The sequence below is a fragment of the Botrytis cinerea genome, chromosome 8 (assembly GCF_000143535.2).
Source record: "Botrytis cinerea B05.10 chromosome 8, complete sequence".
Lineage (NCBI taxonomy): Eukaryota > Fungi > Ascomycota > Leotiomycetes > Helotiales > Sclerotiniaceae > Botrytis > Botrytis cinerea.
The window spans coordinates 2,120,308-2,133,657 of record NC_037317.1 but is presented as its reverse complement, the minus strand read 5'-3'; the positions used below and the strand labels follow the sequence as shown (position 1 = coordinate 2,133,657).

The window sequence follows — 13,350 nt, the reverse complement described above, 5'->3', positions numbered from 1 at the left end:
GACAAAGGAAATTGAACAGCACCATTAAATTCGTCCCATTTCATCAAAAACATCATGCGCAGGTCAGGATTTTGAAGGATTTTGCAATCATTCTTATGACCCTTGTTCTTCCAACCGTTCACCTGACATTCCTGTTTGTTGTGCACATTGTTGTTCGTGTCGATGCTTTATATGCATGAGCGTAGAGTCTTTGTGTTAGACTAACCTTGTTGCAATACCAAAAAAAGGAGCACCGGCCGCATCTCACCAGTGGAGATGACTTCTTATCACACCCATGGCATGTTCTGGCGTTATCGCTCTCTCTTTTTGTTGTGAATTCTTGGGTCACATCTCTTAATGCAATCAAGTGAATCAAAGAGATCGGGAAGATCTATATCACGTTAGAAAGAATTGGCCAATCTATAGGTATTCAGAGATAACTACTTGGCTACTATGCTTACCTAAAGTAATGAGACATTTTCGAGGCGCATTTCAGGTTCAGTAGTTGTGCCATCGCGTTGCGCATAAAGAATTGCGACCGTATGCGCTTTTCGAAGTCTAGAAACTATGTCTCGTGCATTGGCTTTGAGTGAGAGTTCGACGATCGTGTCATTAATATCTTTGACTAGAATTATGGGAGGCGATGTTTCAAAGTCCAGGATGTGGCCCAAGAAGCACCAGTGACGTCGTGGCCGTTGACTAGATCCTTCAATACTCTCATAGAACTCTGGGCTCGTCTGTTTCCTATGCGGAAGTGCCAGGAATGTGGGGAAAATGGAATGGCTCAAAAAACTTGCTGGGCTTTCAGAATATATTTGTGAGTTCTGTAGTCCCTCTCTTCTCCAAAGCCAGTCTTCAAATTCATCGGAATCAAGACCTGACGGGACATCATGGATGGATTTCGCCCAGTTCGAAGACAAAGATCTGTAAAAGCTTCCCATGGAGGGATGGCTCGCTCGAAGTTTATTATCACGTGCTTGTGTACTGTCACCACCATGATACATTATCATGTAAGGTATTGCTCTCTGTGCCAAAATACGAGCTCGTGCTAAATCGCCGTGACCTATGTTGATGGTAGAAGCTTCAGCGAAAAGGCCACCTAAGAATCTGACACCCAGTCCTTTCCTAGAGAACAGTTGGACTGCTTGATCCATGTAATGATAGGCCTGCAACGGATATCTTATAAAGGTGCCGGGAACAAGAGTCATAATCGAAGCAATATTCATTAATTCTCTGTCAGTTTTCCTGGATTCTTTGGTAGGTAAAGCACAAAGACTGCATGAACACAAAAATTTGAATTTATCTTGAAGGACCCGACGTCGAATCTCGCGAGGCCATGGGCGGGATCCAAGGTAACTTATCGTGATTCCTTCGCTTTTCTGGATGTCTCTCACAGCGTGAATGGTGTGTTTTTGAATATTCGCGTTCCAGTCACTGGAGGCGTTGTTATCACAGGCGTGGTTGATCCGACAAGCTTCAATGAATAGTCCGCCCTCATCGTTGCTTGCCATAGGAAGAGCATTTGTTCTGAAAACACCTAAGTATCGTTCATCCGCATTCTTGTAAGGGTGTACATTTGCCAAAGACAGGAATGCTTGCCGTTGTTCATCATTCAGGGCATTGACTTGACTTCGAAGGGAAAATCCCCTAGGTGCTCGTTTAGGCCTCGTATAATTAACGTCTCTTCGGTGATTCGAGTACCCTTGGGAATGTCCTGGGTTGCAACAAGACCTTTCCCTTATCCAGGTACATTCTGCAATGCATATTTCGGATTAACCGGCATACTACCTCGCTTTTTTCTCTTCGCTTTGTTATGTTTCTTGGTTCCGACCGAGGAGGTTGACAGAAGAATGTTGAAATTGAAGAGGTGAGAAGAAGGGCTCTAAATCAAATGGGGTTCGGTTGCCTTTGGCTACAAATGTTTATTTGTATAATCAAAATGAATTTGCTAATGGTAAATGGAAGCTAGCATTAAAGCAATCATCTCCGTGCACGGAAGAGTATTCTTTTTCGAATCAGGTTTTTTTTGGGGGGGTTTTTTTTGAAAAGAAAATAATGCAGTCCGCGTACTTGCATAATGCATTTAGCATAGCAGCATGGTTAAAATCGGCCGCATAGGTCCTGGGAAAGGGGTCGGTCGAGAAAAATGGTTTGCCTTGCACGTAATATGATCAATATAGTACCAATGAAGCCATAATAGAAGCGAGGAATAAGTTGTTCGGATGACACCTTATGAAAGCCCTCAACATCCATCCTGGAAAACAGAAAGGTCTGAGTCGACATAAGATACGCAAGGTTTGAATCAGGACTTGCTGGGAAGAAAAGGACGTTGCCCACCAAACACAAACGCTATATACAATATTTTGAGAAGAACATACACGGAAGTCCATGATGCTGATGTCCCCGGGGTTACCAGCCGGCCGCTCGCATTCTGTATTAAGATATGATATAATATTTCCACGGCCGCTACTAACGGATAGTGGCAGTAAAAGAAAAGGTAGCTTTCGTTTCGTTTGCGCACGGCGTTTGCAACGCTTGATATGGGTTTCAATAGAGCCTTCATATCTCGATTGATTCTATGGATTGCTTTTGCTATTTTGATTGCTCCGATTACCATATTGCTACACAGATATCATTCCAAGTCAAACTTTCGACCTAGCGACCACATTGTATTGGTAATCTCCAATTACATAGATAGAACTCCACGGCTTTTCCTTTTGCATTTATGACGGCTACGCTTATGTGCATAGATGAGATGATGGAATGGGAGATTGCATCGTCAGCAAACAAAAAGACACTTGAGATGAAGATCTTGGTTTGCATTCCAACGGAATGACAAACGGAAATCTCCACTTCTCCACCCAAGATATAGGTCGGGAGCAATCTCGGGATGTTTGTTGTTGGTGATATCATGGCCAAACCAAGGACGGCAAGCCGTCAACGTAACACCATGAAGCGACGATGAAATTCCAAATCTTCAAATGCGATGGAAAATTCAACCCAAAACCCAAAACCTTTAAGGTTACAGCGTCATGTATGACCAGTCAGCCCTTTCTGTGTGTCTTGGGTCTGGTTCCCCAGTAATGTATGTTAAAGTACAACGAACCTTATCCCCGCAAATACCTTCACCTCTCCCAAACCCCCATTGTTCAATTGTCCAATGACTAAACTGCCGATAATCTCAAGTCCAGTTATTGGTGTTGAACGGGATTCGGAGTTGTCCCGGAATTGTGATGACAATTTATCCGAGGCCAAGCTTCAACGTCTCCCCCGCAATTGACAAATACCATCGTAGTTGGGACAGCAAAGAAGCTTGAGATATAAACCGTAAACATCTCTTCGATCTCGGCTTGACTGATTTCCTATTCAATTGTTGCACTCAAATACCAACAAGTAATATATAATTCTCACCAAAATCTACCAAAATGGCTGATCAAACCAAGATTGCAACGCTCGATGTGAGTATATCTTTCGCTGGAAAAATACCCCGCTTCTGAGGACAACGACTACCATATGGAGAGAATAAGCAAGAGTTCATCACCACTAACACATTCAATACAGAGCACACTTATCGACCGTCTTCCCACCTCCTCCAAAACCCTCTTTGAAGCTAAAGCCACTAAAGCTCTAACCTTCGAATCCATCGCCAACGAACTCGGCCGCTCCGAAGTCGCCGTTGCTGCCCTCTTCTACGGCCAATCGCAAGCCTCTGCCGCCGACATCGAGAAGCTTTCTCAAATCCTCGACGTACCACAGTCGAAACTCGAGGCCGAGCTCGGAGGTTTCCCAGATCGTGGACGTGCTGGCCCTATGCCCCCAGTTGAACCTCTCATCTACCGATTGTATGAAATTGTTCAGAACTATGGATATGCTTACAAGGCTGTCATGAACGAGAAGTTTGGAGATGGAATTATGAGTGCTATTTCTTTCAGCACCAAGGTGGAGAAGGAGACTGATGAGCAGGGAAATAACTGGGCTGTTATTACTTTGAGAGGAAAGTGGCTGCCATTCTCCAGATTTTAAATGGTTTTGGAATGACAGGAAAGAAGGGAATCGAATTGGGGGAGGCTTTTTGAAGGAAAAAATGATACGCCAAAGCGATTGCAGATTTAGTACATGGTTTCTACGATTAATTATGAGAAATATGAAGAAATTAATGAATCAATGAATGTTTTGCACATGGCTTTCCTGGTCGTCAATGCTACCATCATCAGTGGATCTTAACGTCCACAATACTTTGGCATTATCGTATTTTATGAGTTTTGCAACACATAACATCCCTCTTTTATTGTTCTTCATACAGTTCCTTTAACCCATCGCATCTGTAATCAATTGATGTCATGTCGGTCTCGATCGAGAAATGCTCGGGAAAGTTCCCTTGATGTCTCATTACCCATGCTCAGACCTGCTATAACCACGTTAATTTCTTGCACTTACAATTTTACTACCCCTACCTGTATTGCTAAAAGTATTTACAGTCAAGACAAGTAATGAATTATCCCGAACGTGTTTGAGACATCAAGACATACATATAATGCTATCTATCGTGTCTACCATGTACGAAATTGATGTGTTCTTTCACGAACTTCGAAAGTGAGGAAAATTCTTCCCGGCCAAGTAAGATGACCTAGTAGAATTTTGCAAGAGACGCGAACATCTGAGAGTATCGCGAGAGCTCTAAAGGGTCAGAGGAGTTTACTATCATGCAATAAAATGAAGACCGTTATTAGCTGAAATCTCGCAGTAACATTCCGCGTCAAACTTCGATGTCGTAACTTTGATACCTACTTCACTTAGCCGATGTATCTATTAAACTCTCTTCCTCATATTCACCACCAACACACATCATCATATCAGATCACATCACATCACATTTCAAAGTCCAAAAGAAGTCATGATATATAGGGAAAGCAAAATAAGAGTTTGATTCCCTCCAGTATAAAAGGGCACATCACCGTCCCAAAAGGACAGCAACGTCCCACAAAAAAAGTATCGAGCGACAGAAAATTTCCCGAAATTTCCTCTTCCATCAAGAAACGAAAGAAGGCATCAAGCTTGTCCGGGAAAGAATCCTCGTCCCCATAACCGCAATATGTACGAAAAAAACGACATGAGTGATCAACCACATCGTCGATTGCCGGTTATGTGTATGTGTGGAATTGTAAACATGGTGTATTGGTATGAAATACCGATAATCGAAAGGTGAAAGTTGGGGCCAAAGTGTGTTATGACCGGAATGAATGTGGTGGTGTGTATTGAAGACCATGGGAAGTCCAACACTGCCGATAAAATCTTTTTCTATTTTACAAAGTGTCTATTTTTCTAGAAAAACCCATCTAATTGAACGTTCGTGTGCGCAGCATTGAGGAGATTGCCAAAATTGGGTGCAAAAAATGATAGGGATATCAAAAAGTGCGTCTCGAATATCTCACATCCATTTCATTCCGATTCGTCGTCGTTACACGTGTTTGCTATTCGCAAGCGTATCCAGCGATTCGTGCATCGGAAGCAAAATAATGAAAGTCGTATATCCAGCGTGCTCTATCGCTCCTCCAGAATCATCTCGGAAAGAGATGATTTATGCCTTCTGAACGTTGCAACCACGGCCTGGGCCACGTTGGATGTTGCATCCACGGCCTGGTCCGGCGGTCTTCTGGACGTTACATCCACGTCCTGGTCCCTTTTGAACATTGCATCCACGGCCGGGTCCGGCCTTTTGGAGAGTGCATCCGCGTCCTGGTCCTTGCATTTTGATTGATTTGTTGGGGTGGGTTTTGGTTTTTGGTAAAAAAAGATTGTATATAAGTGAATGTAATTTGGTGAAGAAGAAAAGTCTAGGAGTGAGGGTTGGAGGAGGGGTATTTATAGGGATTTCTTGAGGAGGGAATCGGGAGTTGTTCAAGGAGAGACAAAGAATACTAGGCGCTGGACCATGAAGATAGTATCAAAAGAGAATTTGTAAAGGAGAGATAACAGATGAAGGAATAGGTACTAACGTTCGCTTCTAGAAGACTTTTCGAAGGAAAATATTTTCTGCAATTTCACCTCAAATCACTCATCGAACAAGGAAATTCGGAGGGCCCGAGCCCAAGTGGAAGACCGGTTCTCCTATAGAATAAAAGAAAAATCGTACGTCAAAATGAAGCTATCCATACTTAACATTGTCCTCAAACCGTGAACATTGTTCCCTAGCCCCAATCAACCCAACAAGGAAAGTAGCCTCAGTTGACGAATCTCAGCCTCAGAGTTTATTTCTTCCTTTTACCATTCGTCGATTTTGAATCTAGGGCTCGTAGCCACAATCTACAAGTGGTCGCCCCATCAAAAGATTCCTAAAAGGCATTACTATATCCCAAGGATCGTGAGAAAATCCATGAATCTATTCAACCATGAAATTTCTCGCGAAAAGTATCAAAGAACTACGAAAACCAAAGAATTTTTAAGCGAGCCCCTTAGTATTGTCTCCTTAATATTGTTCTTCCAGAGACTACAACCAAAGGATCCAAGAAGAAATGTTCTAGAAGCAATTAATAGAGAGTTCTAGAAGTACTTCTTCGAGTATTCTGACCAGAATATCATATCGTGGCGTGGGAAGTAATGGAATGAGTTGGTTGAGCGGGATTGCCATATCGGAAACTTCTTGGAATAACCCATAGATTTTCATCCCCGACAACTTTGCGCATTGGATTTTTTAGTTCCTTACGTATCATTGTAGTTGATTTTTACCTCGAGTTTCAGAGTCAAGGGCTTACACTAGATCAGGGATAATACAATCTACTTTCCACATCCAGAGCATTCTATTCCTCTCTCCATCATCAAACACCAGATTCTCCGATGTTCTTTGACTTGCACCCTCAAAATATTCACGCCAGAAAGCCATCAAGAAAACCGTCTTGAAACCTCTCCTCGTGCTAACCGTGTATTTGAGGCGTTTCTTCAATTAAAGAATCTACAATCTTCAAATCTTTCCCAATCTAGCTGCTCTTTCCCCCAAAAAAATCATTTCAAAGAAGTATCCAGGGAACCAATCCATGAACTCCCTTGCTTTCCACCCGTGATTTTCCATAATCAGGTGATCTGGAGATATGGAAACCCTTAGTGAATATCTAGAACATGTGTCATCTCCACTGAACGAAACGCAATTCAAGCAGCGAGATATATACCGGTGAGATGACTATAGCCTGTGTACCACGAGATTTCTATGAAGAAGAAAGCATTTAGACCTTATTTCAGAATGCTGGACTTCTGCTGCATGCAGCGGAATCTTGGAATATTGAAACTTTGGAAGTCGAAGTATGGATCTCGGAAGGCATTGCATTCCTTCAAGAATTCAAAGCTGGCTTGTGTGAAAGCCTACTTGGATATATGTGAGCCAATGCATATCGAACTCTTTCCGTTCCTCCATATCTGCGTAGCATAACAACTTACTTCCTGCTTTTTAAATAGAATATCACGGAGCTCTGACAATCGGCATTTTGGTTTCTATGCTCAAGGTATTCCTTCATTTTTCTCTTGTTTGCTATTGATACCAAGTTTTCACCCTCGTTATCTCTTGCTTTTTTCGAGATCTGAATCTATCCGTGGATCATCTATTTCAATCAAGTTTTCCCTTTTGATGGAATTCTTAACCATTTGGATAGCATTTGAAGAGTACCCTTTTCTTGTGAAAAGTCGAGGACCAAAAACCCCGGGAAATTCCTAGAAATTATGGCTGGAGAAATGCACTACTCCCGAGATTTGATTCTAGGTTTGTACTAGTATGTATCGTTGCGTGGTATTTGGTGTTTCTCCAATTGAGCAGTTGGGATATTTATACAGGTAGATAGATCTAGATTGGATATTTGTAGAATGGAAAGTCGAGTCTTTTGGAAGCTTATTTTCCCGGGCTCTGATTTTGATCTGGAAAGTTTACAACGGTGTGGGTAAGTAGTGGTGATATTCATTGGAATGATTGAGGCGCTCTGATTGTTTTTAGATTCATCTTTGTTTGTAAAAAGACATAGAGACGAAGAAGCATCGCATGTGTTTAGATGATTTCTGCAATCTTTTTATTGATAAAGTGATACGTGAAATGTCAAAATTTTCTCCTCGGGAATGCCTCTATTTACTCCTATCGATCCCTTGAAGCTTGCCATTGCTCACATCAAGCGTCGATGATGCTGAAGTAGGTATTTTGAGCTGACATTCATCACTATTTCCTTCTTGATTAACAAATCTCAAGTCTTCTCTCACCCAATTTCCATACATGTACACCTTCTCTCCCATTTTTGGTAGCCGATCTTTCCCCTTCAAGGTTCCAATACTCATCGACAAGGTTTCACCACCAACCCCCTCGTCGTTCCCTCCTTATACAATAAGAACAACACTGTTTGCACTGTTTGCACACTTTTCTCGCCCCCTAGGACCCTTGATTGACCCAGCACAGACCATGCGGTTCCTCGATAGAGATCCATCTTCTCACTCGTATTCTCTTCTACTCTACATAATATGATAATTTTTGCAATCAAAACCGTGTTTCTGATACTACACTACCTCCAGAAAATATGGCAGCCCTCTTTTCATTGAGATGTTCGCTTTATGCTGGCACTTGAAGAACCATGCTTTTATTTCTTTGTTCTCGTTGTTGTCGTTTTGCTGGTAATATTGTTGTGCTAATTTGATGGCATTGTGTGTTCTTGGAGAGAACTACTACACAGATCTCATTGGAGGACTGGATTTCAATTCAGGTGCACGCTGTGCAAACTAGGTTCCCATCTCTCCTCTCCTCCTCTTCTTCACATACCATCAAACACCGCGCTCTTCAAACCTCAAACTTTCATACTTCCATACTATCCACCCTCTCTACCCTCCTCAAGCACTCATCACCTCTTCATGCCCTCATTTACACTTACCAACAAATTCCGCATGAATCACCAATAAATCACTCATCAAAACAATGAACAGAAGCTCCTTTTCAAGAACACGAACCTACCCTCTCATCTATGTTAATCTAATTACCGATAAAATTCAAGTACAAGACACAATTACAACATAAAGACAAGAGTATATGCAACATCACAAGTAACAAAGAACTTATCAGAAACTCCTCATTCATGAAGATCAACCCCAAGTCATCCCTCTAGAACAATAAAGTCACCCTCAAATTAAACGTCCACATCACCTCACAATACAAATCACAAATGCAGAATATATCATTGTTATCATGAAATACTATTCTTTCCACGTGTGATTAAAAGCTAATTACATGCCCATCCTCCTAATATATTGATAATGTACCTGAATACCCCATTGATTCTCCCATTGTTGCGCAGCCAGAGCTCGTAAAAAAGATCTCAAATAAAATGAGTTCATAAAAGCTCCGCAAATAAATATATTAATATGTAAATATCCCTCCCAGTAATTGTATCCTTCTTTGTGGTATCATAATGTCGTCATTTCATGAAACCATAACTCATTGAGCAAACATCGCAATGATGTTTGTAGATAGATAAGTTGTAAACAAAAGAAAAGCAAGGTGAAGCAATGTGTTTTAAAGGTCAAGAATGATATCTCGCAATTCTTGACAGTCGGCTTCGGTGAGTTCACCAGACAACTTCTTGGCGACGATGCGCTTTTTCAACTTTGTGAAATCATCGTCGTCTCCCTGATTGGTTGGTCGACTCGGATCTTCAATTGCGCCAATATCGCCATTATAAGCATAATCGGCAAAGTTGGCAGGAAGAGCACTCTTTTCCGCACAAATGATGCGATCCTCCGGGCTGAGCAGCTCAGGCTTGACGTGACGACAAGTCAGAGCAAATCGTAAGAGTCCATGAGGTGTGACGGCGTGCTATTAATATTGATTAGCACAATGAGTTGTGTGGAGATTCAAAGAGAATACTTACTTCATAATGCTTATGAATACCAGATCCATGCATGACAATGATGTCGCCATGGTTCAGAGTAACCTTGACATAATCTTTCTTGGCTGCTTTGGAACCAACATTGCCCTTACCGGGCTTTAGAATACCACCAATCGTGCTCTTGTTTTTTGGACGGAAGCACATGGTTGAGGAAGCTCCCAAAGATAAAGTTGCCACTGTTTCACCAAGAGTATCTTCTCCATCGTCGTGATACTATTTATTACAGGTCAGTATCTCGATTTGAAAAATAAGAGAAGGTAGTTCATACACCGATGTGCATACTCTCAAAGTATCCAAGGGCCAGAACTTCGTTGAAAGGAGTAAACTTCGCGTCTTCCTTTCCAGAAAATGCTTGCTGTCCAGCCCAAGTCATTCTTTGCATTGCCTGGAGGATAGGTACTGGAGCATCTTCGAAAGAATTGGCTTCATGTGCAACCAAAAATTTGTATGGTGCACCCTAGATTGCTAGATTAGCTAGAGAAAAAGACGTAAGGACGAAGCAGAACTTACAAAGTTGGATGCGAAGTGTGCAGTAACAATCTCCATTGGAACTAGTAAAAGTTAGAAACATGACAACGCAAAGGAAGATCACAGTGACTCACGACCAGGATGTCTAGCAGGACCTCTGCGGAGCTTGTAATCATCCTTCTGCATTCCCTGAAACAAGTCATTTGGTCCACCGGGTTGGCTATTGATAAGGCCATTAGAGCGGAAAATCTGAATCCATCCAGCTTCTGTTGTCTCGCCAGGAAGTTGAAGCTCATAGACATCATAATGACCAATGGGCTTGTGGCTGACACGAATTGTTTCGTGAGCAAACAATATTGGGCTCTGATCGGCAATGATGTTATTACCTTCGATGGCCTTAGTGATGGGAACTGGAATTTGTGTTACAGTGTGAGTAAAATCACAACCCGGATTTTCACAAGTCCATCTTTGCCATTCCAAACGACGAATGCATCCGTGGCACTTTGGACAAACAATGCCTTGCTTGCATCTTTCTTCAACACCAAAGATATCTTCACCAACCAAGTCTGCATCAGTGACAGGCTCGGGTCTCAAAGGAGGTGGTGCAGCGCCGGTGTAAGGAGTACGCTCTTGAAGGAACTCCGCACAATATTGGAGATCATTGACATCAACTTGATGATCAAAAACGTAGAAGGATTCGCAATGAGGGCTTCGACAAGTCCAGCCTTGTGTGTAGATGGTCTTGCATGAAGTATTGCAAGCACCACAAGTTCGGACATCCGTCTTTATACCATCATATCCCTGAGAAAGATGAGCGACAGAGTCAATCGGAGACCACCAAGACCGCTTTGTGAGATCAATCTTCTCCATTCTGACTTTCCACATCTTGAGACCACTCTCAAGTTCACACCAGATATCTGTGATGTGGAAGAAGTCAAGGACATTGAAGTGGTGATTGAGTTTGACAGGGCAGATGGTATTACGCTGACCTATAAGAATGTTAGTGGGAAATTCAACTTAGTACACGACAAAAGTAATACTTACCAGCAATCATTGCAATTGGTAGCTTAGCTTCCATGGTGCGTTGGAAAGAGATGGCAATTGAGCTAAAGTCTTGATCTTTAACTCGCTTGGTTTCACCATCTTCACCCTTTGACTTGCCGCCACCACTGACGTGGAAAAATCAGCAAGAATCAATTGTCTTTGAAATTGGAGTAACTTACACGGAAGTGATATAGATATCCTCTGTGAAGACATCGCGAGGGCCAACTCCTTGGTTTGCCAAGAAGCCAGCAATCATGCCATTAGTGCGATATGCAGCAGATTCATATCCTTTGTGGTAGGGAAGTGAAGAACAAAGCTGTTGTCGCTTCTCAGCCCAGACTGGTGGCTCACCCCAAGCCTCTGGCTTGCTCAAAGTTGCATTTTCTAAGGAAGGTAGCTCCTTGACCTTGGCTGCAGCTTTTCGTGGTTTTGGGAGGGTTGCTCGGGAAGGCTGACGAGGGGGTGTGGTCATCACCTTTTTGCGAGGAGGCTCCAATGACTCTTGAACGGTATCCATGAGAAGGTCCACCACATTGCGAGCCATAGTCTTTCGCTTGGTGGGTACCATTGGCTTTTCATTTCTTGTAAAGAACCGGTCCAACTTTGGTTGCACATTTTGAGTGGATCGAGTACTTCTTCGTGGTGGTGGTGGAGAAGATGTTTCAAGGGTAGTAGAAGGAGGTGAGGGTATATTAAGTGGGCCAGTCGGTAGATTGAATTCAGAACAACTACCATCTTCATTCTGTGGAGGATAATCTTGGTTCATAAAGAAGTCAAGATTCTTCAAAACTCAAAAGTTAGTATAACGTGTGTCTTCGGAAAGGAAAAAAGCATGATGATGAGACAGGAGAGAGTATTCCAGCCCATAGCTTGTGTTGTTTGATTTCAACAGGAGAGAGCGATGCACAAAAGGGGAAGAAGTGACGAGTGAATAGTATGTAGAGTGGTTACAAATAACCAACAACTGACTTTTGAGACAGACACGCAAAGAGAAAGTTGTTTAAAATGGAAGAGGAAGAAAGTACAAAGAGAAGCCTGTTTGGATTTGTGATACTCAAAGGCATTTGTGGAAGGATTGTTTCTCGATCTTACCTCTTCTTTGGTGTCGGAAATAGAAGACATCAATGTTTCTGATCCCGAACTGGAAGGACGTAAATTGTCCAATATCGATGATGATGATTTCAAGCTATCAGACAGACTGGTATTGTCTCGCTGCCGACGAGCTTTTAAAGAAAGCATACTGAACGTGTCAAAAGAAATCTGTTGATAGGTAACCAGAGTGTAAAAGGTGGGAGTTGTAATAATAACAATAATGAAGGAAGGAAGTAAACGGTATCTAAGTGATACCTTGAAGTAAGAAAATAGAAGAGATCTATGAAGGAAGAAACGAATTGTAAAAATTGAAGAATAAGAAGAAGGTGTAGAAGGAAAGAAAGAGAGAGTTGATCAAGGGGGAGGTCGAAGACTTAAGTAAGGTCTAGGAAGGTCCTTCGAGAACTCAAATGGAGCTAAGACTAGCGTGGTTTGTTGAAGAATTCACCTCAGCCCTCATCGACTCGAAAGATGATGGAACTTCAATCGTGTGAATGGGGTCAGATTGAGGGATTGAGGGATTGCTTTACCCAAAACGGAAACAATAGAATGATTTACTCTTCGTCTGCAGTTCTTGACCGTTTGTGCATGAGAAGAAAGACCAGTACATGACGGTGAATTATGGATTTCGATTCTACAAGCCTCAAATCCCCTAATCCCTCGAAAGGTTTCTTTTGAATGAGGTATCTTCTCCCCTCAACTGAAAGAATTTTTGGTGGGATGAGGGGTGTCTTCGAATGATACAAGTGAATTAAAAAAGTTAAAAATTGAAAGTGGAACCTCAAATCATCCCAAGGAGTAGATAGTTGTTTGCGTTGAAAGTAAAGAAGTATTCACATGAAGGGGGTTGATGAATGGAATCTAT

The 13,350-nt window shown here is 42.2% G+C and overlaps 3 protein-coding genes across 3 annotated transcripts; 1 reads left to right on the top strand and 2 right to left on the bottom strand.

Annotated features, from left to right (window-relative positions):
- Positions 1-307: 307 nt before the first annotated feature.
- On the bottom strand, positions 308-1,868 carry BCIN_08g05640 (hypothetical protein). Its single transcript, XM_024694725.1, has 2 exons — positions 441-1,868; positions 308-370 (listed from the first exon to the last, which is right to left on the bottom strand). The coding sequence occupies exon 1, from the start codon at positions 1,488-1,490 to the stop codon at positions 441-443; it is 1,050 nt and encodes a 349-aa protein (XP_024550517.1). The 5' UTR covers positions 1,491-1,868; the 3' UTR covers positions 308-370.
- Positions 1,869-3,257: 1,389 nt separating this feature from the next.
- On the top strand, positions 3,258-4,192 carry BCIN_08g05630 (hypothetical protein). The gene is made up of 2 exons (XM_001553004.2): positions 3,258-3,437; positions 3,541-4,192. The coding sequence occupies exons 1-2, from the start codon at positions 3,405-3,407 to the stop codon at positions 4,000-4,002; spliced, it is 495 nt and encodes a 164-aa protein (XP_001553054.1). The 5' UTR covers positions 3,258-3,404; the 3' UTR covers positions 4,003-4,192.
- Positions 4,193-9,182: 4,990 nt separating this feature from the next.
- BCIN_08g05620 (hypothetical protein) lies at positions 9,183-13,183 on the bottom strand. The gene is made up of 8 exons (XM_001553000.2): positions 12,486-13,183; positions 11,573-12,174; positions 11,394-11,518; positions 10,484-11,338; positions 10,392-10,432; positions 10,150-10,338; positions 9,864-10,094; positions 9,183-9,808 (listed from the first exon to the last, which is right to left on the bottom strand). Exons 1-8 carry the CDS (start codon positions 12,630-12,632, stop codon positions 9,509-9,511), a joined length of 2,490 nt encoding a protein of 829 aa, XP_001553050.2. The 5' UTR covers positions 12,633-13,183; the 3' UTR covers positions 9,183-9,508.
- Positions 13,184-13,350: the final 167 nt, after the last annotated feature.